This window comes from Cetorhinus maximus, chromosome 3, assembly GCF_964194155.1.
Source record: "Cetorhinus maximus chromosome 3, sCetMax3.hap1.1, whole genome shotgun sequence".
NCBI classification, from domain to species: domain Eukaryota; kingdom Metazoa; phylum Chordata; class Chondrichthyes; order Lamniformes; family Cetorhinidae; genus Cetorhinus; species Cetorhinus maximus.
The window spans coordinates 199,352,583-199,380,474 of record NC_135881.1 but is presented as its reverse complement, the minus strand read 5'-3'; the positions used below and the strand labels follow the sequence as shown (position 1 = coordinate 199,380,474).

Here is a 27,892-nt window from a genome sequence, read left to right as displayed (position 1 = left end):
GGCAGGAAGGCCACAAACTGGGCTCACTATTCTGCAAGCCCAACTCTCCAACCCATGCATCAGTCAAGTGGGAATCTGAGTTGGCAACCAAATCTTTTAAAACAATTGGGACAGGAGATCATGAGGCACACTAGAGCTTCTGTGTACCAGGAGCGATGAAGCAGAAAATCGCCACTATAATCTGCCAAGGGTTGTGCAACACAATTCATATTAAATAACAATGGGCTTTCAATACTTCAAATGCCAACAAAGATTCTCTCTGAATTGATAAGCAAACATAGCAAGGTTGTGCAAGTCTCTTTAAACCCTTTAACCGTGCATCCAATTCAATTTATTTTCCAATACAGTGATTCTTGTACTTCGAGTTTTTATTCAGCACATTTGTTTGCTCACACACCATGAAAAAGCACTGTTATGAGTCCATTATGGATAAGATCAGAGAAACTAACTCAATGGACTTGTCCCCACAGAACAATGACTCAAAGCCCAAGCAAATTACTTTTCTGCTGATGACAGGAAAGCTCAATTTCTAAATCACATCTCAAAGGTTTAAGAGCATAGGGTTCACTTTGACCAGTGAATCGACCAATCGAGCTGACACATGCCTGTATCAAATCTTTGGTTGTGAGAATTCCCCCAAGTCACAAGTTCAACCCCACCTTTGTTTCTCCGGGGTCCTGTTTTGAGCTCAATCCCAAATTATGTAGGTCCAAGGAAAGTGTTGATCGTATGTGGGGTGGGAGCAGTCTGATCTTCTGACTCAAAACATTTCAAATATTATTACTGTCACCTTGCAACGAGCAAATGGTGTCCATTTTGAAAACTGCACTATATTACAGGATATAAAAAGCTGGGATATATGGAGCTGATTATACGATAACTATTTGGCACCAGGACATGACACAGAGTAACTAGCATTTTTTTCATTGTACGCTATGGTCTCACTTGGGGCCTGTTCACTGTTTAAATATAGCACAAAGAGAAAGTGCGGGAAGAACGAAAGCTTCTCCGTGTTCTCCACTCACAGCATCAAGTCAATTTGCAGGTATAATTCCACACCATTTATGATTTTCAGCATTTTAAATACCTCACTCATGATCTGACTCAGTTTTCTCTTATCTGCTGGGGGGCATAGTAATGTCACTGGACCAGTAATCCAGCGGCCCAGACCCTGCCCACCAGCGCAGTTGGTGGAATTCGAATTCAATCAATAAATCTGGAATTGAAAAGCTAGTCTCAGTACTGGTGACCTTGAAACCATTGTCAATTGTGGTAAAAACCCACCTGGTTCATTTTAAGGAAGGAAATCTGCCGTCCTTACCTGGTCTGGCCTACATGTGGCTCCAGACCCACAGCAATGTGGTTGACTCTTAACTGCCCTCTCAAATGTTGTGGTAAGTCACTCAGTTTAAGGGCAATTAGGGATGGGAAACAAATGCTGGCCTTGCCAGCGACACCCACATCCCACGAAAGAATAAAATAAATATGTTTAGCTCTACAAGGCTTTTCTTTTAAACTGAGAGCCCATTAATCACTCTTCTTTTTCAGCGATCTCTATCTTCAAAAGCCAACGATGTTGAAGTGCTCAAAATTGGACGCAATTTTCAAAAATGTAAAATTAGTGCACCACACTAAGGGCGCAAGAACATGCTCAGGGGAAAAGACCTTCCAAACTATCCAGCCCACTTTGTTACTTAGGTTCCATCTCGCCATTCAAAATAAAAAAACTATTCTCCTACCTTCCAGCTTAAATCTTTCAAGTTGTTACTGATCCCGGCCGGATTTACTGGTGAATATCTAAATTTATGGCCCCTAGTTTTGATTCCCCCCCACCCTCAACAAATGGAAACGTCTCCTCTACATCTACCCTTTCACACCCTAATCTTGATCTTAAAGACCTCAATTAAGTCACACCTCAACCTTCTCTATTCTACAGTAAAGAGCTCCTAGCCCACTCGGCCTTTCCTCTTGTGCCTGTCATCTCAGCGATGGAGACAACCTTGTGATTTTTTTTCTGTACTTTCCCCACTGCCTTGAGAACCTTTTAAAATATGGAGGCCACCTGCTGTGCATAGTTCTGTAGACAGTCATTATTTCTATATTTAAAAAAAAATGTCCCTTCTTACCTTTCTGTACAGCAGTGGAATAGCCCCAGTATTTTAAAACACTCCTCATAACTATGGTTTCTTGCCGGCGAGTCTATGTTTTACATCCTCCATGGTATTAATGACTTATCCATTACGCATCCATTACTGCACACTGACTTTGGCTTTAGCCTAACCAATTCTTTTGCATAAATTCAAAAGTTACTTTCTACTTTCCCACTCTATGTCCCTAACTAGAAAACCCAATGATATTGCTTTCTTTACGGTTTTATCTACTTACACTTTCAAGGGATTACATATTTGAAGCCCTTCATTCATCTTTGCCCTCCAGTGACTTTCTACTAAGTCTGCAGTTTATCTTTATTCTCTTCATACTAAATTACACTTGTCGCCTGTCTGCCCCTTCCACGAACATGTCCATGTCTTACAGGCATCACTGCTTGCAAACTTTCGTATTGGTGGCAAATTTGAGCCTGTGTTCCATACAGAGAAGAAAAGTAGGCCCGCACTCACCTCTGTGGCTCATCATTTTCAACTCTTCTCCAGTCTGAGCAATACCTTGTTAAGGAGCATTTTCAACCCCCACCAATACTGGGTACCATTGCAACTTCCATTCCCTGCTGTGTTATTTCTCCAAGTACCAAGTGCTGTCTCCAATTGGTCCACAGCTTAGAGTACTTTTCCAATTCGCCCCTCACAAAGGGGCTTTTCTAACCTCTCTTCCATGGTAGAGTGCTTATCCACTACCTGAAGCCCACTGAGGTACTTTTCCAAACCTCATTGTCCCACTGAGATACTTTTACCAATCTCCCATACTCAGTGGGACTGTCCTTGGTTGGTTCTACTCTTACCTATCCACCTAGGTCCCTGCAATGTTACCTCTGGACTCCCCTCTTGATCTATCGCAGGCCCCTCCTCTTCGTTTACAAGCTTCCCCTTGGCATCATTATCTTTAGACATAGGATCAGCTTCCACATGAACACTGATGACACCCAGGTCTACCTGTCGACTGCCGTTCTCATTGTCTTCGTTGCCTCTGTGTTGTCTGACTGTCCACCTGCCATTGTTGTCATCTGTTGACCTGATCTTCGATGAGCCATAATTTCCTCCAGTTATATTGGGAAGACCTAAGCCATCACCTTTGACCTTCAGTTTCCCCAGCACCGATTCCAACCCCTATCTGACTGCTTAAGGCTGATCAGAAAGTTTTGGCGGCTACTCTGACCCTGACTCTCAACGTTTTACAATTTATATCAATGGCTTAGATGAGGGGAGCGAAGGCATGATAGCTAAATTTGCAGATGACACAAAGATAGGTAGGAAAATATGTTGTAAAGAGGACATAAGGAGGTTGCAGATGGGCTTAGATAGGCTGAGTGAATGGGAAAAAATCTGGCAGATGGAGTATAATGTGGGAAAATGTGAAGTTGTTTGGCAGGAGGAATAAAAAAGCAGAGTATTACTTAAATGGAGAACGACTGCAGAATTCCGAGCTGCAGAGGGATCTAGGTGTTCTAGTGCATGAGTCACAAAAAGTTAGTATGCAGGTACAGCAAATAATTAAGAAGGCTAATGGAACGCTATCCTTTATTCTGAGAGGAATTGAACATAGAAGTAAGAGTGTTATACTTCAGTTATACAGGGCAATGGTGAGGCCACATCTCGAAAACTGGGCGCAGTTTTGGTCTCTTTATTTAATGAAGGATGTAAATCCATTAGAGGCCATTCAGAGGAGGTTTACTAGTTTGATATCTGGAATGAGTGGGCTGTCTTATGAAGATAGGTTGGCTAGGCTGAGCTTGTTTCCACTGGAGTTTAACAGAGTGAGTGATGACTAGATTCATGTATATAAGATCCTGAACGCTATTGGCAAGTTGGATGTGGAAAGGATGTTTCCTCTTGTGAGTGAGTCCAGAACTAGGGAGCACTGTTTTAAAATTAGGGGGCACCCTTTTAGGACAGAGATCAAGAGAAAGTTTTTCTCTGAGAGTCGTGCGGCTTTGGAACTCGCTGCCTAACAAGAATCTAATGTTATCGGGGGTAGATGGGAATGTGGAATTAGAAACACAAACAGATCAGCCATGATCTTATTGAATAGCAGAGCAGGCTCGAGGGGTCGAATAGCCTATTTCTGTTCTTTTTCAAATGTTCACACGTCTTGAATGGGCTGGAAAATTAAGAGTTGTTGAAGGGTAAAGAAATGTTTAGCTTGAGAGAGTAAAGCAAGCTTCTTGAAGCTAGGATAGTAATGAAGGAAATGTGCGCAATCCATTTGAGATCAGTGGAGCTAGTGACACCAAGAATGCCATAGAATCCTAGAATAGTACATCACAGAAGGAGGCCATTCAGCCCACTGAGTCTGGGCTGGCTCTTTCAAAGGGATAGAAGCCATTACAGGCGTTAGCTGTTAGATTTAATTCGGTTAGATTTGTTTAGCAATGAAGGAACCTCAGCTTGGTATTCCCAGAGACCCTTTTGAAGGGGTGAAATGTGACCCCTGGCACTCCAATCCCCAGTCCCATATTTCCTGGGCCCCTGATCTGCCTTCACTGGTGGACTGTTGGGCCTCACCAGATACATCATAATAAGGACCATGGCTCAACAGCTGGGGAGCCTCAGACCTCACCATTCAGGAGCTGCAAATGTATCCTGTGCCTCACTAGTACCCTAAACTGAGTGCGTCTGACTTTCTGCACCCACCCACTGTCTAGCAACTACCCAACACACGCAGTTTACATGGGTGAGAACTGGTAATGGGGTTGCACTGTTACAATGGCCAGAACAAGACGTGTAAGACATTAGACTATTAAATAGCAACTGCAACCAGGTGCTGGGAAATTGTGTGGCCCTGTTTCCACCAGGCGGGAGGCCTCAAAATCTACCTCAGACTATCTTATCATTTCATTCGCGGAGCGGGGGTGTCATTGGTGAGGTAGTCGCCCTTGAGAAGGTGGTGGTGAGCTGCCTTCTTGACTACAACTGAGTGGCCTGCTCAGCCATTTCAGAGGGCAATTAAGAGCCAATCACATTGCTGTGGGTCTGGAGTCCCCATATAGGCCAGACCAGGTAAGGGCGGCAGATTTCCTTCCCTAAAAAAGATTAGTGATCCAGACGCGTTTTTACAACAATCCATTAGGTTCATGGTCACCACCAACTGAGACCAACTTTTTATTGCAGGTTTGTTTAATTAATTGAATTTAAATTCCCCAGTTTCCATGGTGGCGTTTGAACTCATGACTCCGAATCGTTAGTCCAGGCCTCTGGATTGCTAGTCCAGTCACACGACCACTTTGCAACCATGTCCCTGAATGTCATGTTAAGAATGTCACAGTAATCCTTACAAGTGGGTAAAGCACATGCTTAAAGGTTAATAATAACACCACAGTCTTTTTCTTTGCAGTTTCAACCTCACCTTCAGTTTGTCTGTAGGACGTGGAGTCATTTCCACAAATACTCTCTTCATTCTCTTGGCCATCAGCAAGAATATTACCTTCTGCACAGAACACAATTTTCAGGTCTAGAGTTAAGAAGACTTATTGGAAAGGGTAATCAATAACAGTATCAATTCAATGTCCAGGCAGGGTAAAAGCATCTTCAGAAACAAACTATGGTCTTAGGATGGGACCTCGTAATGCAGATTTGGATTTACAAAAGGCAGTGTGGATAATTAAACACAGGAGAGTGAACAGTTCGCAGGGGACTAAAGACAATGAGGGTGAGTTTCCTTGGGCATTCACTAGTGTCCAATGTAACTCTGGCAAGAGACTGGTGGAACGCCCTGGAAAAAGCTGACTACCCACTATTTCTAGGAGTTTTCTATCTGCCTTGTAAACAGCAGATCCTCCATCTACCCTTACAAGGCAAATTATGCTAAATAGCAGACACTCCCTGTGGCCAGGGATTAACCCTTATTTATAGAGTCATATAGAATCATAGAAAGGTTATAGCACAGAATGGGACAGAATTCAGCTCATCGTGTCCATGCTGTCTGTCCAAGAGCAACTCGCCTAATGCCACTCCCTTGCCTTTTTTCCCATAGTCCTGCATTGTTTTCCTTACCAGATAATGATCCAATTCCCTTTTGAAAAGCCATGATTGAACCTGCCTCCACCACACTCTCAGGCAATGCAATCCAGACCCTAACCATTCACTGGATACAAAAACGTTTCCTCATGTCACCACTGTTTCTTTTGACAATCACTTCCACCAATGGGAACAGTTTCTCCCTGTCTACTCTGTCCAGGCCCCTCATGATTTTGAGCACCTCTATCAAATCTCCTCTCAACCTTCTCTTCTCCAAGGAGAACTCCCAGCTTCTGCAAACTATCCATGTGACTGCTGTGCCTCATCCCTGGAACAATTCTCGTGAATCTTTTCCATACCCTCTCCAACGTCTTCACATTCTTCCCAAAATGCAGTGCCTAGAACTGGACACATTACTCCAATTGAGGCCGAACTAGTGTTTTATACTAGATTAACCTATCTTCCTTGCTTTTGTACCCAATGGCTCTATTTATAAAGCCCAGGATGCCATGTGCTCTATTAACCATGCTCTCAACCTAGCTGCCACCTTCAATGATTTGTATACATATACCCCTAGGTCCCTCTGCTCCTGCACCCCCTTAGAATTGTACCCTTTATATTGTCTTCAGCTTCGTCTCTTTACTGCCCATAAACTTGTTCAAGACTTACTGATTTATCTTGTCTTCTATTATTTTCAACCTCTGCACTGAGGACTTGGCATCCAGGCTTCTTAATGCTTGTTTAAAAATAAAATTCTTTGATTTGAGGAAATACTTTTATTTTTTTTTAAAAGCTGCAAGTTGCCGATGTTGTCTTCTATCGCATTGCTCGATCAGTGGAGGCCAGTACACATAAGATAAAACAGAGGTAAACTGGCCTTCAGAAGGGCCAATGTGGGATCCATTGGTGGGGTCCAGGTCAAGAAAATAGCCAGGATTCCTGAGGAACAGTAAGTAATGGTTTTCAATGTATTTATGGATCGTCACCTTGGGAAACATGGCTGCCGTCAAGAGGATTCTTTGGTCCAGGTGGCTGAAGACATGACACCAATGATGAAGCAAAGATGGTTCACACAAGAGGCCAAAGAATGAGAAAATTTGCAGGGTGCATGTATGGACTGTAGGAAGTTACAGAAATAGGCAAAGCCCTGAAGAGATTTAAATACAAGAATGAGAATTTTAAATCTGAGTCAATTGGGCGACTGAAAGTCAATGTGACAGGTGAATGGGGGCTTGGTACATGACGGAATATGCTTAGCAGAGTTTTGGATGAACTGTGGTTTACAGGTTTGTTTAGAATGCATGTCTCGTTAAAGTATATCGCCACCACAATACAGATCTCTCTAGAGGTTGCACCTAACCTTATAATGAGTAACAGCAACCTGGAAAATGTATCAATCATGTGTGCAGCCTACAATATTTTTGTACAGGGTATATAGAAACATAAGAGGTTTTAATTTTTGCTTTTTACAGGTCCAGGACTGAAAATGGAATGTAGTCATGAACAGCTCTTCAAATACTGCTATTAAAAATAAGATGCAATTCCTCTTTATAAAACCCTTCCTCCATCTATAATGCAGCCACCACTGGGAGATTCAGTGCGGTGATTGCATACTACGTGCTGTGACATTTCAGGTTTCATTTATCACAGAATTGGGGTGCATTTGCTTTTCGAGCCAGGAATCATTAGACAACAGATGTTAAACAGAAATTTCAGGCAGGAAAGCTTTTTTGTCTAAATGAGCACAAGTGCACTGATGTTGAATTCCAAATGCCTGTGTTTTGGAATAAGATTAACCTCATTTCCACGTTAGCATATTTTGCTAACAGTGATCTCTGAAGGGGTGGGCAATAAACGCAACCACTTGTATTTATGTGGTGCCTTTAACATAGCCAAACATCGCAAGAGGCTTCATAGTCTAACTCTGTGAATGAAATTTCAGAGTAAATATCAGAAGTAAATGTATTCCTGTTTCTTCCAATACAATATTGATCTTCATAGTATTGTTCATGGCCATTTTTTTTAAATGGAATTGTGTGTGCCTCAGCAACTGATATGTATGACTCCTTACTAATCTCATCCCCATCAATCACAAGTATTACACTGGGCTGATAGTAATTCCATTCTAAACTTGCACAAATAAGCGTTGCAGGCTGCTCTGCAAATGCTTATTATTTAAATCTTCAGTTACTGTCAAGTTTTTAAACGTTTTACAGTTGGAATAACTCACCTGAACTTCCGCTCACTTTTAAAATAGTTAAAGGTATAACTTGTGTTGTTTTCTTAGATTGTCAGTTTTAGTTGTGAGACTGCAATGAATGTTTTTTGTGTTGGCTGTAGAAAAGGATTCTTGAATTTCATTGCTCCTTCTTAACCCATAATACTCTGTGGTCAGCACAGAACAATGGGAAAGCAGAGAGGATCCTTACATTCATGTACTGATGCCAACACAATTTTTTTTATCTAGCTATGTAGATGAGTTAAAGCAACACCTACCTTATAAGATTCTTACCCTCGTTTTCAATCGCTCCATAGCCTTGACCCTCCTTATCTCCAATCTCCTCCAACCCTACAACCCTCCAAGATATCTGAGCTCCTCCAATTCTGGCCTCTTGAGTATCCTCGATTTTAGCTGCTCTACCATTGGCGGCCATGCCTTTACTTGCCACGGCCCTAAATTCTGGGATTAATATCTCCACACCTCGCTACCTCTCATTCCTCCTCCTAAATGCTCCTTAAAAGCTATCTCTGATAAAAATTTTGGTTGTCTGCCCTAATACCTCCTTATGCGGGCTGGTGTCAAATGTTGTTTTATAACACAGCAGTGATGTACTCTAGGGTCTTTTTAATGCACAAAAGGCACTATATAAATTCAAGTTGTTGTTGGTGTTCTTGTTAAGGGCTAATACAATCTTTAGCAGTTCCGCCCATCAGTCCTAGGCACTTATTTGCCTTCCAGATGCTAGGGGAAGGGGCCAATCAAATAGAGTAGAAAAAGATTGTGGAAGAGTCACTAACGCAGCAGTTATTGTGGTCCATGTGGGAGCCAGTGTTGTAAAGAAAGACATGTCTGAAGCCCGCAAAGTGAATTTTGGGGATTAGGAAATAAACAGTCGCTCGGTGGGTCAGAACGTGAATATTGCTGAAAAGGGAGACATGTTGCTGAAGCTTTTCATCTTGCAACCATCAGGACAAATGCAAGAATGCCAAATTTCAAATGATCACAATGATTTATACTACAGGAGGAAAGGGTGCTGATTAAAAACAACTTTAGGATCAGGACTTCATGGGCAGAATTTTACATTCCACACTGCCACATCACCCTCCCCACTCCCAGCCCCACATTCCTCCCCACCCCCACCACCCCCGCTGTGGGCTTGCCGGGTTGTGGAGACCCGTAAAATTCCTTGGATGGCCTTCCCACTGGGCTCCCACTCACCCCGACCTCTCTGCAATTTTATGGTGGGACAGCTAAGGACTAGGCTGGCCCATCTACCCTTGCCCCAGTTGAGGCCCTTAAGTGTCTAATTAATGACCATTTAAGGGCCATTTCCCACCCACCCTCAATTTTCCGGCTGGCAGGAGGGGTTGAGGGGCAGGGGGACGGTCAGAAATTGAAGCAGTTCAGGCCTCAGGTTGGGGAATGCTCCATCAACAGCCTCCATTTGATTCCCACCACCACCCCCCTCCTCCATTGCCCCACAAGGTCTGGCTCTGCGGGTACTCCCTCCCTCCCACTGGGCTCTCCACCAAAAGCACCAAACGCTCAGCCAACTCCCCATCCCACCACCCACCAGGCCTCATCTCCCCTCCCTGAGAGCCCCACGCTTAACCTGCTCCTGGACTCCCGGGACTTAGGCTCTGGGGATTGTTCGCAGTCCCGGCAGTGTCCACTGCAGCTTCTGGTGCTGCTGGAACTAGAGGACTGCCGGCCAATCAGATTGGCGGGCAGCTCTTTGACGGGGGTGGGGGGGCCCTTCCACCCGTGTGAGGGGCAGAAGTCCCATCTCCAGCCAATTAATGCAGCCAGTATTGCCGGTGATCTGTTGGCCACCGACTCTTTGGGGTGACGGAAAGGGAAACCTTACTATCCTGAAAATCTTGGCCCATGGGTGGGAATCTTAGGATTACTTCCCCAGACACGTGTCAGAGTAGGGAAGGATGGGCAGGAAGACTAGGCAAACGCATAGCTAAAGGTGTGGTGTCAGGAAGAGGGATTGTATTGGGCCTCAGTGCCAGTTCTGGGATAGCTGGGACCTATTCTGGAAAGAGAGGTTACATCAGGGAAGGTGGCAAAACAGTTCAAAGGTGAAGTGAGAAGGAAGAGGGTAGAGGGTGGGGTTAGGAAGATAAAACCACCCAGCGCGATTGCGTTTAATTGTGACTAATTGTGAAGGGAGAAATAGCTGAGGATAATAGTTGTACAGAGAAAAAGCTAGGAAGAGGGATATGGATGAATCAAATGGACTAGACATAAGCAAGGAAAAGCCTAAAGTGAAAGAAGGGGTAGTCTAGACAAAAAAAAATGGACAGGAATACTTCTAAAAAAAAACGTTAAAATGCGAGAAACATAAATTGCTTGGAACAACCCACAAAACAATATCAATCTGGAATAAATGCGCAATCTAGAGACAGTCTGGAGAGAGTAGATCAGGATAGCTTCTCTAGGAGCTGGTTGTGGACTTACTTATACCTAACAATGAGAATGTATTTCACAACTGACTACTGCTCCAAGCCTCGGGGTTAAACTGGGGCAGATGCAAATCTAAGATCTCCAGATCCCTCTGACCTTTTGACTGAGTGACCTGGGAGGGTCGGATTGGCTTGTATCGGATGGCTTGTGCAGCACAATCTTGGGATACCACTGTGTGCGCAGATGAGATGATCAGTATGTGAAAGGTAATCGAGGGTGTGCTGGATGAGGCAATGCTAATAAGGACAGGTGTAGATCTTGAATAATTTCTCAAAGTAAGGTGTGGTTTGGGATTTGAACTTGGTAAAGGTAGCTGCTGCATTATCAGGTACCTCATTCGGCTCATGTGTTTCAGTGTCGTCCACTCCGACAGAGGCATCGGGCATGTCTCTCGTTGGTTGGTAAGTGACGAACCAATTTTGTAATAAGCCCCTAAAGCTGGGAATTTGCTCTTCACACACATCACAAATAACCTGATCTTGAGGGTAAACATCACGGGCAGGGTTTTCGGGTCATCAGGTGGGCATGGCGGGCAGGCCCGGGAATGGTCGGGAAATGGCCTGCTGCCCGCGATCGGTCCCCGATCGCGATTTCATACTGGCTGGCCAATTAACGGACCCATTTAGCTTACAGGCAATATTGGGGTTGAAACAGAGGTTAGGGAGGGATGCGGCTTCAAAGGTTTTGAAAACAACAATAAGAATTTTAAAATTGAGGTGTTGCCGTCATGGGAACCAAAGTAGGGCAGCGAGCGCAGAGGTGATGTAATAGGTGAATGGGGATCGGTGTAAGCTACGACACAATCAGCGGTGATTTGAAGGGGCAAAATTTACGGAGGGCAAAAGATGGAAGGCAAGGCTAGGGAGAACCTTCTCCAGTCTTACAAGCCTTCAAGGCCTCTGCACCCCTCCAATTCTGGCATCTTGCAGACCGGGTGGGGTTGGGGGGGCAGCTGATGGCCATTGACCATTGCTTTGAAACTTCGGTACAAGTCATAATTTCCGGTTTCTGCCCTCCCCTCCCCCAACAAACCTGTCAGCCTTTCAGCCCTTGAGAGATTCCATCAAAAACACAGCCTTAGCAAGAGATTTACACCTAACTAAAACTGGCTTGGAGTCTCTCCAGCCTTGATTCACTTGTGATCCTTACAGCAGCCAAAGTCAGGAGAGTTTCACCTTCCTGTTGCAAGCTAGGTTTAACTCTTTGCAGAAAGTGAAAGGATAGCACAGTGACCCACTGAATGCTTACATCCTAAGGTTTCTCTCTGTGCTGGATCTAACCCGACTGGTTGAATCTAACGATACTGTTCACATTGGATTCCAAATGATCATGCTTGTGCTTACGTTTGTAACATTATTACAATAACATTCTTAGATAGAGACGTAATAATAATGTATGTGTATACGTAATAATAATGTGTGTATATAATATATATATATATTTATAAGATGGAGTGATGAATGGATGCCATACAGGCATCAATTTTAGACTGAGTTATTGTAAATACCTAGTACGCTTGGTGAGCTCCCCCTTCCCGTAAGGCGTTTCTTGTACAATGTATGAACCACCTTAGCACTGCCGAAGTGTTTGAATCTTCCCTTGACATTATTGTAGTACCATTCCAAAGACTGGGTCCTCAGGAGCCTAAAGGAAGAACAACCATAATTAAATTTAGTAACGCTAAGCTTAGAACATGTTTAATCAGCTGAACAACACTCCAATACACATTTTTGTCTATATTGCACATATTGGGTTAAAAATTAGGTTCATTCATGGAAAATAGCCCGGCTTCTGCCCATATAATAGCCCAAAATTATATATGCAGCGTTAAAATAGGTACAATAGGGAGGGAGGGCCAAACCACTCAAATCAAGTACAAGCATTTTGTAAGTTTTATTTATGCACATTCAGTTGACAGCCCTGTCATTCCCAGGATCCCAGCGCCATTTTAACACACTCCTCAGCACTTCCCAGCAAGTGAATCTGACAGGAAGCCAGTAAGGTCAAATACTAGTCACCACAAAGAAGGTCCAATTCGCTCTATGTAAAATGATTAAAAAGTAAATGATAATTAGTGCTTTTAAGTTCCTGGCTTATTGTCTATGAGAATTCTTCAATCTGATTGGCTACTCCCACCTGATTGACGACGTCATTGTTCCTGGATGCCAGAGATCTCCTATGACTCGCATCACAACGAAAGTGAAATTGGTGAGGCGGAGCTCGCTAGATCATTGCGATGGCTTTCTTTGAGGTCAGTGATGACAGCCATCACTTCACCGCTGACCTGAAAATCCAGACCAATAGTTTGCAGCAATAGTCATTTAAATCTATACTTTTAATTGCACTATTTTTATTTGAACAGCCATGAGTTGTCTTGGAGCCAGCAATAGTTTAGGTTCAACGCAACACTTAATTCTTCTATATAAAACTAGCAGCTTCCCCAAAACCCCTTGCTGAATATTTTCTCTATTTAAGTTATACTTTGCTGTGGAAAAAGAAAAGAAAATTCTAATCTTCCACAGATTCGACTGCAATCCTCAAACCATGGTCATAAATGTCATTACACACAAACCAGTGCAAAGGTTACAGTCCATATTTTTCTTACAACCCTAGAGCTAAATGACATATGGCAACAGACGACTTTGATTTGAATGCTTTTAAGGTGTAACAGTTGGGCAATCTCACAGTGTGTGGTTGTCAAGGAAGGAATTTTTGTTCATAACCTAAATCTCAGTCCACTTACCAGCCAACAATCCTCATTTCAAGGCAAATTGAATTCTTGGAAACGTTTAGAAGATTCACTTCCAGTCGGGTCATGACGCGCTGCCTTTTCCAATATCGCAAATACATTTTAATAATGACGAAAGGGAATGGTTTCTGCCTGCATGCTGAATATCAATCGTGATGCAGACCAGTGGTATACAATCGCCCTTGAACTAGGGAGAGGGATTAGAGAATTGATACCCCTTTCAGATGCGGGGCAATGTTCGTCACTGCTTGCCTGCTGACCTAACCCTGTACACGCTGACCAGCCAAGGATGTGCTATTGCAACAAGGCTGTTAATTGGGTTCAACAGTGTTGACTAAATCTAATCGTCAAGGCAAAATGGAAAAGTATCGCAGCTTCAAGTTCAAACCTCATTTCTGTGGTGTTGAAGACCTTTTTACAAATTATTGTACGCAGAGCACTAATACCTGAATTAGCCCGAACGGATAGAAACACAATATCCAAGCCAGAAGAAGCAATGCCATGGGGGAAAGCTTTGCTCCCATTTGGAGGTGAGTATGGAAATGATGAAGACGGGCGGGCGTGAAAATCTGCTCACTAATTGGCCAATTCAGGGAAAATCGCAGCTGGGTGACTGTTCCCTTCACAGGGTGGGACCCCCCCATTTGACTATCGCGTTGGGGTCCCGACCCAAAACCCCACCCCATGTATTTTTGTATGACTAGTGCAATTTTACCCTGCCTCCCTCACTCAGAGAGGAAACCCTGGAATGAGAAACAAAGTAATTAAAGGATCTGTCAAAATAAAACCCATTGCAAATCTCAATTGCACTAGTGATGGCCATTGTACCTAGCATTTTCACTACAGTAGACAGCAGCAGCCTCTGCAACGCCGAAAGTTAGAGTTTCAGAACGTTGGCAACTCACTGCTTAAGTAAACCACGTAATTAAATATGTATCTGCCGATGTGCTGGATCAGTCAGTGTCTCGGTAAAAAAACTGCAGCATCCAAAGTACATGAGGCCTGACTTGCCACGTGTTACCATGCAAAAAATATTTGACAAAACAAGATAATTACTTCTGTTTATACCGCAAGCAGCCTCAACCAGAGCAAGATGGTTGGCGTGGGGGAGGGGAGATGGATGTTGGTTGTTGTGCCTGTTAAAGGACTACAGTGACCCAAGGGTGCCTGCAAAATGTCTTACCCAATATTGGCTTGGGCCATTTTTCAGGCATTCGGGGCAGCTGCCTAAAACAGAGATAGTTAGTGCCTGCTTAAGGACCCTTTCCAGAATTTACATTTCCCAGAGCAGAACAGGCCTTAATTCATTTGCACTTAGGTTTTCTGACATGCCAATAAGACCATCAAAAAATGAGATAAAATGATTGATTTTATAATTTCAGTGGAGCCAGGAGTCAACGCGCTTCTCCTGAATCCACAGTGAACTCTCACCAGCTGTGATCAGCACCTCAAGCAGTTTTTCCACCCCCACCACCCCCCACCACCCCCGACCCTTCCAGGACTTACCCGAGCGCCTCTCACCGGTGAGGCAGGTGCTTCCAAACTGAAGCCTTCCTTCGGGCCTGAGGATCAATTCCCGTTAGTGATCCTTGAGGGCACCAAGCCTGAAACCGAGCCCGTACCAGAAACCTATCCCCCCCACCACCCCAAGAGGTTGAAAGTAAACAGGCCCTTTGAAAGCCAAGGCAAAATGCAAGATCCCAGGTTACGTGCTCGCAAATGCTCAGCCAACCGTGATGTGCAGATAAACACGGCGGCTGCACTTTGTGAGGCGTGCTCTGTAACACCAGTGGTAGCTCTCATGGGGCTACTTGCAGCAACAGGCCTCATAACAAAATGTAGGAATGATGCTCTTTAACCACCACAAGAACAGCTCCAGAGCTGTGCTTTGAATAAGAACTCGGACGTTCTTACATATCACTGTTTCAATGGTACATAAAACCTAGACAATTTTATTTAAATTAAAACAAAGCGACATTGTATAGTACTAATTCGATTCCAATATCTTCTCTTAATGCATTTTTGTTTCAGTTTTATGTAGAAGATGTTTGGAATTTATCAGGACTTACAGGAAAATTATAGACTAGAATCAGGGAATGCAGGAAGGTCTGATCCGAGTTGTTTCTGTGAGAAACACAAGTGAGGAGCTATCACTAGGTTTAAAAGAGCAGACAGAATAAATGAATAGGTGATTGCCTAAAAGCACCTCTTGATTAAGGAGAAAGAGAAAATCGAGGAAGAAATCCCTGCAAAAGAGTAAGTTATAGCAGGTTGTGGGTTTTAGTTTCAATATAAAGGGGAAAAGGACATTGTTGCAATTGCAGATTATACTCAAGCCTCTGTGTCCGAAGGTTCTGGCTCTATGCCATGTTTTAAACAGGTAATCCAGGCATAGGCTTTTGTGCAGTACTGAGGAAATGCTGCATTGTCTTTGGATGTGACGTTGGGAAAGATACCATGCTACTGTTTGAAGAGGAACAGAGAGTTCTCTCTTTCTGTCCTGGCCTCCCTCAGCCACCACCAAGATTAGAAAACAAAAACAGAATTACCTGGAAAAACTCAGCAGGTCTGGCAGCATCGGCGGAGAAGAAAAGAGTTGACGTTTCGAGTCCTCATGACCCTTCAGCAGAACTGAGTGAAGTTAGGAGAGGGGTGAAATATAACAGGTTAGATTGAGAGGGGCACCAGCTCATGAGCGGTTTGTAGGATCTTGTAGTGGACAAACTGGCTGCCATGTTAGCCTGAATAACAATATTTCAAACATAATCCACTGGATGTGAATCTCTTTGGGGCATCTGAGGGCAACTAGATAAAGAGTTATATCAATGCATGGTGCAGAATTGGTGCCCCGATACGAGAGCGGAAACGAAGATGGGCAGGCATGTAATTCTACCCTGCGGCTGCTGTACCCGTTTCCCAGCCCCATCATGCTCAAATCGTTTTCCTGGAGGCTGGATTGGGGGAAGAATGGCTACCTGCCCACAAGTAGTTTATTAAACTAATTAATAGCAGAACTAGAATTTTCCAATCCCTGTGGCATTGACATCATGGCATCAGTGGCCTCCTGGTTGCAAAACAGGAGGCAACTGCTACAGGTAGACTTTGAGATCACTACCAAGTGCCCACTACCAAGCCCTGCCCCCAATCTGACCACAGCTTCACAATGGTCAGCCATGATCTTATTGATTGAAGGAGCAGGCTCAAGGGGCCGAATGGCCTACTCCTGCTCCTGATTGGTACGTTCGTAATGGTGGTCCAGCAGCTGTTGCCAGTTTTTTATTTCACATTTGTTAAAGTTGCCAAGTGGGGGCACCTCCAGATGGCGCCTCTCCCTTACCTGCAACTCCCTCAGTGCTGGAGGGTCTTGTACTGACCCTCCAGACTCAAGAGACAACTTGCTCTCCTGAATCAGGCTGCGAGCATGTCCATTTTCTTTTAATTTACTCTTTCATGGGGTGTGGGCATCGCCGGAAAGGCCAGCATTTGTTGCACATCCCAAGCTGCCCTTGCACTGAGTGGCTTGCTAGGCCATTTCAACGGGCGGTTAAGAGTTGACCACATTGCTGTGGGTTGGGAGTCACATGTAGGCCAGACCAGGCAAGGATGGCGAGATTTCTTTCCCGAAAGGGCATTAGTGAACCAGAAAGAGTTTTTATGTCAACCGATGATGGTTTCGTGGTCACTATTACTGAGACGAGTTAGAATTATTAATCGAATTTAATTCCACCAGTTGCCTTGGTGGGATTGAAACCAATGTCCCCTGAGCATTAATCTTTGCTGGATTACTAATCCAGCGCCATTACCATCATGTCACGGTCTCCACACAATCACTATTGAGTGCCTGCCATGGGTACACATTCCCATTTGATCCTGACAGCAGGGCCCTGTTTCAAAACGTGAAATCCTGCCCATGGAATCTCTGCATTTCGTCTTTATATAACTCAGACTTCTTTCACAAAAGATGTCAACTTCTTCCTCTGTCAGTTTGAACTGATGTTGCAAAAGGAAAGATCCCTCAGATATTTCCTAAAGCTTTACTTCATGTTTCAACATAGAAAAAAAAATAGCATCCCAAAATGCTTCACAGGGCTGGCTATGTGTGGAAAACTATTGACGCTGCTTCAGTGAAGAGGATCTCAGGAGGGGGTAGACCAAAAGCGATCGAGGTGGTGGGTTTGAATACAGGTCTTATAGGAGCGGAGGGAGGGGGCAAGGTGAAGGGCTTTACAGAGATAATCTGAGCAAGGGACCCTGTGCGGGTTAAAGTGACAAATGCCAGCATTGGGTTAAAGTGCAGGGGAGACGAAGAGGGATAGTTAGTTCAGGGAATTTGGGGTGATGTTGTTGGGCTGCAGGAGTTTACAGAGATTGAGGTGGGAAAAGCCATGGATTAACAAGGATAAGAATTTTAAATTTGAGGCACTGGGAGACAAGGAGCTAATGTAGTGAGCAACCACGCTGATGGGCAAGTGAGATTCGGTGCTGTATAGAACAGCATCAAGGTCAACAACTTTAGATCATAACCTCCGCCTCCATCTTGTTGTGTGTGTTTTTTTTGGCTTTTTTTGCTGGTTTGTTTCTTCTTTTACCCCTTCATGTTGCATTCAGGTGATTTTTATGTAGCCATTCATACCTCATTTGGACGCAACCAGAGTAAAGAGACAATATCCATTACCCCATGTTGCATCGTGAAATCTTTTGTTGTTTAATCTCTCCTGCCCTCCAGCCTATCACAGATCCTGCTCCTTTGTTCTTCCTAGCTCCTAACCCCCCACTTTCCACGGTCTTAAAAACTCTTCCGTTTCTATAGGCTGAATTTGACGCTGATCAGGCGGGTAGGTGCCCGACACGACTGGGCGTGAAGTCGCACGAGGTGACCTCGGGCGAGGGTCCCGTCGCCATCCAGCACTTGCGCGATGTTTCAGTCGGCGGGCATGCGCAGAGGTTGGAAACTCGCCCGCCGACAATTAAGAGGGCGATTAAAGCCCATTAACGGCGCAATTGTCTGACATTTGGCGTAGCCCGTCCAACCTTACGGTGGGCGGACGGGCAAATCGGCCGGGCGGCCTTTAGATTCGTTCAGCCAACCTCATCCGAGGGCGGGATGAGATTTCCCGTTATTAATTAAAAATAAAAACGGAAACCTGTGGACAGCATTTTTTTATAATCTGTATGTTCAGGTGCCCGATGGCGACGCTTGGACATTTTGTTCCTGATTTTAAAGACTTTATTCCCTGGGTTTCGGGTCTTCGGCTCCCTGAGGGGCAGCTCTCTCCCTTTCAGGGGGCTTTCTTGTCAGCGCCGGCCCCGCACCTGTGCGCTCGCGTTGATGTCATCGCCCGCCCTCCTCCCTCCCCTACCCCGGCAGCGCTGAGCTTTTCAGCGCACGCTTCACGCTGGCCGTTAATTCGGCAGCCAGCGTGAAATCACGGTCGGGGGGGCCGATCGCTGTCGGCGGTCTGTTTCCCGGTCACTCCCGGGCCTGCCAATCACGGCCGCCCACTGAGCTGAAAATTCAGCCCCGCTGTTGGCAGGATTTTCCGGTCCGGTCCTGCCCCGTTGGTCTGTCAAATTTTCCATCCTGCCCGTGACAAAAGCTGTGGAGGCCAGGTCATTGAGTGTATTTAAGACCGAGATAGATAGGTTCTTGATTGGTAAGGGGATCAAAGGTTACTGGGAGAAGGTGGGAGAATGGGGTTGAGAAACTTATCAACCATGATTGAATGGTGGAGCAGACTCGATGGGCCGAATGGCCTAATTTCTGTTCCTTTGTCTTATGGTCTTATGGATGGGGGGGTGAGGGGGGGAACTGGAAAATCCTGGTTATTATTTCTGTTAGTTGAGGAGTCCAGGACTAAGGGGTATAGTGTGGGAACTAGAGCATGACCTTTCATGAGTGAAAGTAGGAAATACTTCTACACACAAAAGGCGGTAGAAGTTTGAGACTCTCTTCCACAAATGGCAACTGATGTTAATTAACTGTTATTTTTTAAATTTGAGGTAGATTTTTGTTTAACCAAAGGTGTTAAGGGATAGGCAGGTAGATAGAGTTAGGTCACAGGTCAGCCATGATCTCATCGAATAGTGGAACAGGCTCAGGAGGTGAAATGGCCTCTTCCTGTTCCTATATTTTGAGTAGACTAAATAAAAGTCATCAAAATGAACGGGCTCTTCCATTTAGTTCTTGTAGTTAGTATTACTGTCGTTTCCAATAAAGAATAGCATTTCAAAAAATGAAAAGGAAGCACACAAATAATGTTCCTGTAATTTCTTCAACCATTACATGGACAAGCCAGTCGAATAAACCAGACTTAACAATACAAGAGTGCCTAACAATATCTCCTGGGCAGCACCCACCTACAAGTCACACATCACCCTGACTTGAAACTAGATCGCTGTTCCTTCAACGTCGCTGGGCTCAGAATCCTGAAACTCCCTCTAGCATTGTGGAGTACCTGCGCCACATGGACTGCAGCACTTCAAAGAAAGTGTCTCACCACCACCTTCCCTAAGGCAATTATTAGCCATGGACAATAAACACTGCTGTTACCACATCCCACGAACAAATAAATAAAAATGAAACAGAAATTTATGGAGGCAAACAGGAATGATAAATAGAAAATTAAACATAAAGGGAAATAGTAGGATATGAAAAATAGTTCTCTAGGTGATGCCCGCAAGACACGTTGATCAACAGCCTGAAGGGTAAATAGGCTTGCAACATTCAAGCAGCATGAGTTACATTACTTCCCAGAACAAACAAGATCATTATTTGCTGTGTGCCACACATTTGAACAGAGTATAGTAACTTATTGTTATATACCTATTCCTTAAAAAAAAACTGCAGGCAACAACCTTGTCCCCGTATCGCTGAAGATTACGCGAAACCCTCTGAATAACTCCTGAAGAGATAATCAGCACTGTGCAAGGTTAAATGTATTTTCGGAGTGGGCTCCTTCCAAAGCAGCTTCTGGCACTTGCGTTAGCTTGGGAGGATTACGTGCTGAATCTTGGCTGGACCCACAAAATAGCACTGGTGCATTAATTAGAACAATCAGTAAGGCTGACACTGCAGCCGGCAACCCACTGTTTACACTGGAGAACAGTCTGAAATAAGTTGATTGCTCTTGGACGTTGCTGCTGCTTTCAGATGAACTAATTGGTAAACTTACCGCCCTGCGCAAAAACTGAACAAAGCGTGAGGGACTAATAAAGGGGAAATTAAATGAAACACAACTGTGACACTTTCTCTGCTCTATTTTTAATTTGCTGAGACAAAAGCAATCATTAATTGCTTGTGCAAGTCAGACCTGAGATTACCGTTCCACAGTGCTAGCTGCAAATTCTCACAGGGACAAAATCAATGCTTTTAATAATTTAAAAACGATCTGCCAATGGGCACCAGTGATAAATGGAAAGCTAATCAAGAGGGGGTGGAATCAACGAATACAGCTGGGTCTTAAGTATCCCTGGCCATGTTGTAGGGTGGAATTTTGTGGAGGTGGCAGGGGTCTCAACCACCAGCTGGGGAACTAGCGGTGTCGCTGGCTAGGCCAGCATTTATTACCCATCCCCAACTGCCCTTGTTCAGGCTGCATTTCAGAGTCAATCACATTGCTGTGGGTCTGGAGTCACATGTAGGCCAGGCCAGGTAGGTACAGCAGATTTCCTTCCCTAAAGGACATTAGTGAACCAGATGGGTTTTTAATGACAATAGGTTCACAGTCATTATCAGACTATTAATTCCAGATTTTTATTGAATTCAAATTTCACCACCTGCTGTGTTGGGATTCAAACCTGGGTCCCCAGAGCATTACCCTGGGTCTCTGGATTACTAGTCCAGAGACAATACCACTGTGCCACCGCCTCCCTTCCTCCACTCCACTCGACAGGCCAACAACGGGCCTTTCCCTGGGATCAATGGACTCAGGAGCAGAGGTCCCGCTCACCAAGAACTACTGGTCAATCAGATGCCAGCGGTGCCACCGGTGAGGTGGTGGCTGCTGCAGGACAACATCCATCCAAGGCCTAGGGTCATCATTGGATCCCAGGCCAGAGGTGAATGATGGCGGGGTGTGGGTCAAAGGGTGGAGTTCATGGGGATGGGGGGGTGGGGGGGCTGAGGAGCAAGGTGGCTCTCAACAGTCCCCCACCCCACTTCCCAATGCCGGGTCCCTCAATTGGGCACTGAATGCCTTTGAATGAGGGACTCCCCTAGAAGCCGCGAGCAGCTCTGACAGGGTTTACTTGTCACGCTCCTTGCATGGCGAGCCCCCTACCCTCTGCCACTGAGTTAATACCAGCGGTGGCAGGATTAGGCCTTTAATGGGCATTTATTACCCATGTAAGGGTTATAATTGGTGGCAGGGCAATAAGGCCGTCCATGGGCCTTACATCCACGGATTAATTGGGCTGGAGGTGGGAAGGTGCCAAGGTCCCCACTGCCCCCTCTCCCCACCTGATTAAAATGCCCCCACACCGCCATCAAACTCACCTTTAGGCGGCAGGGGGGAAGCAAGATTCTGCTTGTAATCTTTCGTATTAGGTACAAATTACAAGCTGTAATTTGAACCTACTGCTCAGTTTGTTCCTCTAAATGTTTCCTTTAAAATTTTCCATCCTTTTTCCCCCCAAAGCCTTCTCCTCCCTTCAGTGTTGCCAACAGCAGTAACCGGGATACCAGAATTACAGGAGGCTTTGAAGTGTTAATGGTGTTCATCGTGCCTGTGATGCGCACAGTTTTTATTTTGAATTAAATTAACAGAATCTCATTCCTTGAGCCATTTCTTTTTGCAACATAAATTCCAATTACCTCAGGTGTGATTTAAAAAATATATATATTCTTTCATGCCATGTGGGCATCACTGGCAAGGCCAGCATTTTTGGCCCATCCCTAATCGCCCTTGAACTGAGGGGCTTTGCTAGACCATTTCAGGGGGCAGTTAAGAGTCAACCACATTGCTGGGGACCTGCTGGAGACACATGTTGGCCAGACTAGGTAAGGGCGGCAGATCTCCTTCCCTAAAGGACCATTAGTGAGTTAGACCGATTTTTGCGACAATCGCTGGTAGTTTCATGGTCACCAATACTGAGACTAGCTTTTAATTCCAGATTTATGAACAAATTGAATTTAAATTCCACCAGCTGCCGTGGTGGGAATTCAACCCATAATCCCAGAAGATTAGCCTGGGGCCTCTGGATTGTGAGTTCAGTCACATTACCGCCATTCCACCAACTACCCTATTTTTGTGGCGTCTGGAAGAATCCATGGACCTTTAAAATGGTGGGTGTAACCCAGATGTGGAAGTCGTACCTCCATTTCTGATAGAGCTAAATTTTTGCCGGCAGGGGGAAGGGGGGCAGTGTATGAATCACACAGGAGGGAAACCTGTGTGCAGGGCCATTTGAATTTAGTGCTCAGTTCAAACAGATCCAATTTTGACTTTTCAAGGACTTTAACCTGTAGTGTGGGAGTCATGAATTGAAGGAGTGGACGTCAACGGACTTGAAGGGCAGATAAGGTTCATAAAACATCGTAATCTGAAGTTTTTTTGAAATCCCCTACTCTTTAAACTGGCTGCAGCTGTCATTGTGAGTTAAAAACATCCTTTGCTGGACTACTTTGATTGACAGGCCATCTGGTGCAGGTTAGAAAAAACATTAGCATCTGGTCCTGCATTTTCAATAGAGTTCTTTGCTGACATTTCCCCAAGGATATTATTATATTATTACAAATATTTTGTTGAGTTTCAAAATTATAAATTTTAAAATGATCTCAGCAAGGGATTCTGAGTTCACAGTTTCGTTGAGGGTTTCAAGAGACTATTAAAGGATTAGCTGTCTTTGATGTGGGTCTAAAAGAAGTTTGTTTGTTTTTATCAGAGATTAACCATTTAAGGAGATTTAAGAGCTTTGAATGGATTTCATAAATGGGAGTTTATTTCCCCAATCAAGTGTGTATGAGTGAGAGCTGTATTAGGTTGCTAGAAGTTTATTTTTTCATCTCCACATGGCTCCTGAGATTTGCCCAAGGTGGATATTGGATAACTGGCTTTGGAGTTGGCATGGAGGTTAGGAGAGGCCATGGAGGGTGGGTGGTGGCATAAGTTGGCATGGAGAATGTGAGGGGTCTTGGTGATGGGTTGGGGGCATGACTTGGCATTGAGTTGGCATGGGGGTTATGAGGGGCCAGGGAGATTGTGTCGGTGGATGTAGGTGTAGGTGTTGGTGTGAGGGCTGGAGGGCCTAACAGCTTCTGAAACAACTGGGGTGAAGTCCCGGGGAACCGAGGTGAGCCTTCTAGCCATCCTGTCTCGGCACTCGCCCTCCCTGGAGCTGCCTAGGACCTGCTTGTGTGGTCATTGGGCCTGAATCCATTCTGAAGCCGTCACCACCCCCACAAGCTGGAGTGAAAGCTGCAGGTATTGGGATAATTTTTACGAAGGCGTTTCCAACGAGTTGGGAAATTTCCCTTACTTGTGCTACTCGCCACAGTAGCCGAAATCGGGCCCCACGTGGCACTGATTGGTCCTTCGTTTCCCTCATTTTCTGCATAAGTGGGTCGACAGCCATCAGTGATGCCCTATTACACGAATTTGCCACTTCTTCTTTTGAACAGGTATTTGCCAGGCTTACTGATACTGGGGCAGAATTTCGCTCCTGTCGTGCGGAATCGGCAGGGGCGGTCAGGAAGCCGACCGCCGCCCGTGGTCAACAGCGAACCACGGTTTCACACCGGCAGGCCAATTCAGGCTCGCCCAGCGTGATATGCGAGCGGCAGCGCTCAGCGCCGCCTGTGTGGGCGGAGGGAGGAGGGCGAGCAGGCCCTAGCCCAAGAGAGCGCTGAATAATGCCTCAGGGGAAGGCGAAGAGATATTTTAAAAACTAATGAAGAACAGAAAAACGTAATGAAGCATGTCCCCTCATGTGATTCTGTCCCGTGAGCAGGGTCATGTTTTTCATTCAAAAAATAAAGTTTTCATTTTATTTGCATTTGCTTCCGGCCCATGGATGAGGTTTCCAAAAAAATTGCAAAAGCCGCCTGACATTTTCACCTGCTCGCCGACCGTCAAGTTGAACGGGTAGTGAGAATTGACCAATTGATAACTTAAAGGGCTTAATAGGCCTTTTTATTGTCGGCGGGCGCACTGCCTGCTCCGACACGTGCCCACCCGACCAAACTATCACGCGACTGTGCGTTGACACTGGCACATGTGCGCCCATCTGCCGAGCTAAAAATTCTGGCCCCGGTGTTTTATTCTCATTTGACAATATCAATCATTGCCTTGGTATCCATTTCTTCCATTAAGAGTTTTTTTTGGAGAGGGGTTGGAATTTTTATGCTCATTAAAATGAGGATTGCTGGCTAAAGGAGAATGAATGGATTTTCAAAAGAAAATTGTTCATGGGATGTGGGCATCACTGGCAAGACCAGCACTTATCATCAACCCTTAACTCGCCTTTAGCAGGTGCGGTGAGCTGTCTTCTTGAACCGTTACACAGCGGTGTAGGGACAGCCACAATGCTTAGGGTCGGAGCTCCAGGATTTTGCTCTAACAACAGTGAAGGGTATACAAACAGCTGTTTGGTGGTACAAAACTTCAATATTGCTGCACAAAGGGTCATGGTGCTGAAAATCTTTGTCTTCTGTTCACCAAGGCAAGCAGCCAGAATGCCAGATTTCAAACAATCACAACAATTTATGCTACAGGAAATTATCGTGATCGTTTGAAATTTGGCATTCTTGCCTTTGTCCTAATGAGTGCAAGATGAAAAGCTTTTGCAACATGTCTCTCTTTTTCAACAACAGCAGTGATATAGTTCCGAGCCAGGATGGTGTGTGACTTGGAGGGGAACTTGCAGGTGGTGGTGTTTCCATGCATGTGCTGCCCTTGTCTTTCTAGATGGTAGAGGTCGCAGGTTTGGAAGGTGCTGTCAAAAGAGCTTTGGTGAGTTGCTGCAGTGTATCTTGTAGATGGTACACACTGCTGCCACTGTGCGTCATTGGAGGAAATGAATCTTTAAGCTGGTGAATGGCGTTCTAATCAAGCGGGCTGCTTTGTCCTGGACGTTGTCAAGCTTCTTGAGTGTTGTTGGAGCTGCACTCATCCAGGCAAGTGGAGAGTATTCCATCACACCTCTGAGGAGTCAGGATGTATTTATATTCAGTGTCAGCATGAAGTTCCGCAAAGCGAGGTATACAACAGATTGGATATGGAGCAGGTTGGCCAACTAGTCAAAGCCAAGAATGAAAAAAGAAAACTATATATTATTGTCCTTTCAAAGAGCATCCGTCCTTTAAAAAGCCTCACAGAAACCTCAATGCAAGGCCCAGGCCAGTCATTTCTGGACCCTTGTGGAGAGAATGGGATTCAGGCCATCTCTTTCTATAATGGGCAGAGGACGTTTGACCCCTTACTGCTCGAAAAAGCTAGAAAGGAAGAAACATTTCCCACTCAAATTTCCTCCTGGGTATCTCACAATGTGACCGAATCTAGAGGCTGCATCCAGGGATGTACTTCATCACGGTGAAGTTGCATGTGCTTCACAAGGCACCAATTCTTCAGTAGATTTCTCCTCATTTAGAGCCTGAAATGGCATTCCTGATATCATTCCCCACACAGACACACTTCTGCAGTGCAGATAGAACACAAATACACTAAAGGGACACACCCCCCATCACACCCCCTCCCCCAACATACCCCCTCCCCTACCGCACCTTCCTCCCCACCACACCCTCTCCCCATCACACCTTCCCCCCAACCACACTTCCCACCTCCTCCCCCCCAACCAAGCACCCACCCCCCCATCTCCCCTCCCACCACCACACTTCCCACCTCTCTCCACTTCTTCCCCCTCCCCCACCGCCCCTCCTCCCCCTCCCCCCCCCTCCCCCACCGCCCCTCTTCCCCCTCCCCCACCGCACTTCTTATCCTTCCCCCTGCACCTTCTCCACCTTCCACGCACACTGCCCGCATTCCAACCTCCCACCCCCTTTCCAACTCTGCCCTCCGCTGCGGAGTTACCCAAGGTCTCCTCACTTTTGCTGCACTGTCAGTGCACTATTCAAGGTGCACTAGCCACGCAAAGGTTCAGGGCAGGGCTTCCTGCACAGAGATTGTTGTAGTGCCAAAGCCGTACTTGCATTTCTCAACAGGGAGGAAAAGGCTTCAGTTAATTCCCAAATTCCAATCAATCTTGTGAGCACAACATCTAATTCTAATGTAACTGAAGCTATTATAGGCCAAAAAGAATGGACAAGCAGCCAACCTGTGAAGGAGGAATAGCTCTATAATCTAAGGTAAATCCTCAGTGCAATGGCAGAGAGCATGTTACTATATAAGCTGCAAAGTACATGACAATGGCTTTAGCATAGATGGACACCACTGTGATTGAATGTAGTTTGTACGCTACCACAACTATAATTTCAGCATTTGAAACATATATTCATCTTGACAGAAAATTCACATAACAAAGCATTGTCAGAAATGCTTCATTGATTTATATTGGTGAAAATAATACAGGGAAATGAATAAAAGTTATGCAAGTCTTTGTGACTGAGCATTCAATTCTGGAAGCCAACTGGGACTGCTCAGAATCACTGGACTAAGTCTGTTGTTTTTCAAAGCACACACAGTCAATTACTTATTGCAACAGGGTGAGAATAATGTGGTAACGCAGAGCCAGTGAACTTGTACTGCATGGATATGGTCCCAGATTAAGGCTGTGATGAGGAATAAAATGAGGAACATTTTTACAATCTCCACTGACGAGTAATTTGCTGCCAGAGAAACAAATGGTAAATGTATCTCAATAACTTGAACAAGTGCAAAACGTGCAGTGTCATACATCTCCAGGTTCATCGTATTACCCTTTCAATTGTATCATATCATGCTGGTCAGGCTCAGGTGCCTGTTGTATAATGGTAAAGAAACTATTGAACAAATAAGTTATTAGCAGAACGAGTTCAGGCAATCATTAAACACGATGACATTGTTCTCTTTCTTTGGTTAACACGAGTACAAGCTTTTACGATCTCGGTAGAGGCTGGTAAATTTTCTTTAAAAAGAAATCCAAAATCCCAATTATTTGCTGAAAGAATGAAGCCACACGATCCCACGATTAAAACAAAAGAATGTTTACTATACAAAGCAAACACTAAATTTTATCTTTGGTAACCACCTATACTGAAAACCCAGAAACAATTTAAGTTAAGCATGAATTAAAAGGCAAATTGCTGTTGATTTATAAACTATAAATTACACATTAGACCCAACTAAGACAAATCTTACAAATTGGCTCAGCAGGTCTACACAGCATATG

General features: G+C 44.9%; 1 protein-coding gene across 2 annotated transcripts in view; it reads right to left on the bottom strand.

Annotated features, from left to right (window-relative positions):
• The window catches only part of LOC144673859 (rab effector MyRIP-like), a 403,745-nt gene that overhangs the window by 83,129 nt on the left and 292,724 nt on the right, over positions 1-27,892 (bottom strand). For both annotated transcript variants that reach the window (XM_078535501.1, XM_078535509.1), the window contains exons 4-5: positions 12,329-12,465; positions 5,518-5,598 (exon numbers count right to left, since the gene is read on the bottom strand). In XM_078535501.1, coding sequence (XP_078391627.1) covers positions 5,518-5,598; positions 12,329-12,465 — 218 coding nt within the window. The remainder of the gene's footprint in view (positions 1-5,517; positions 5,599-12,328; positions 12,466-27,892) is intronic.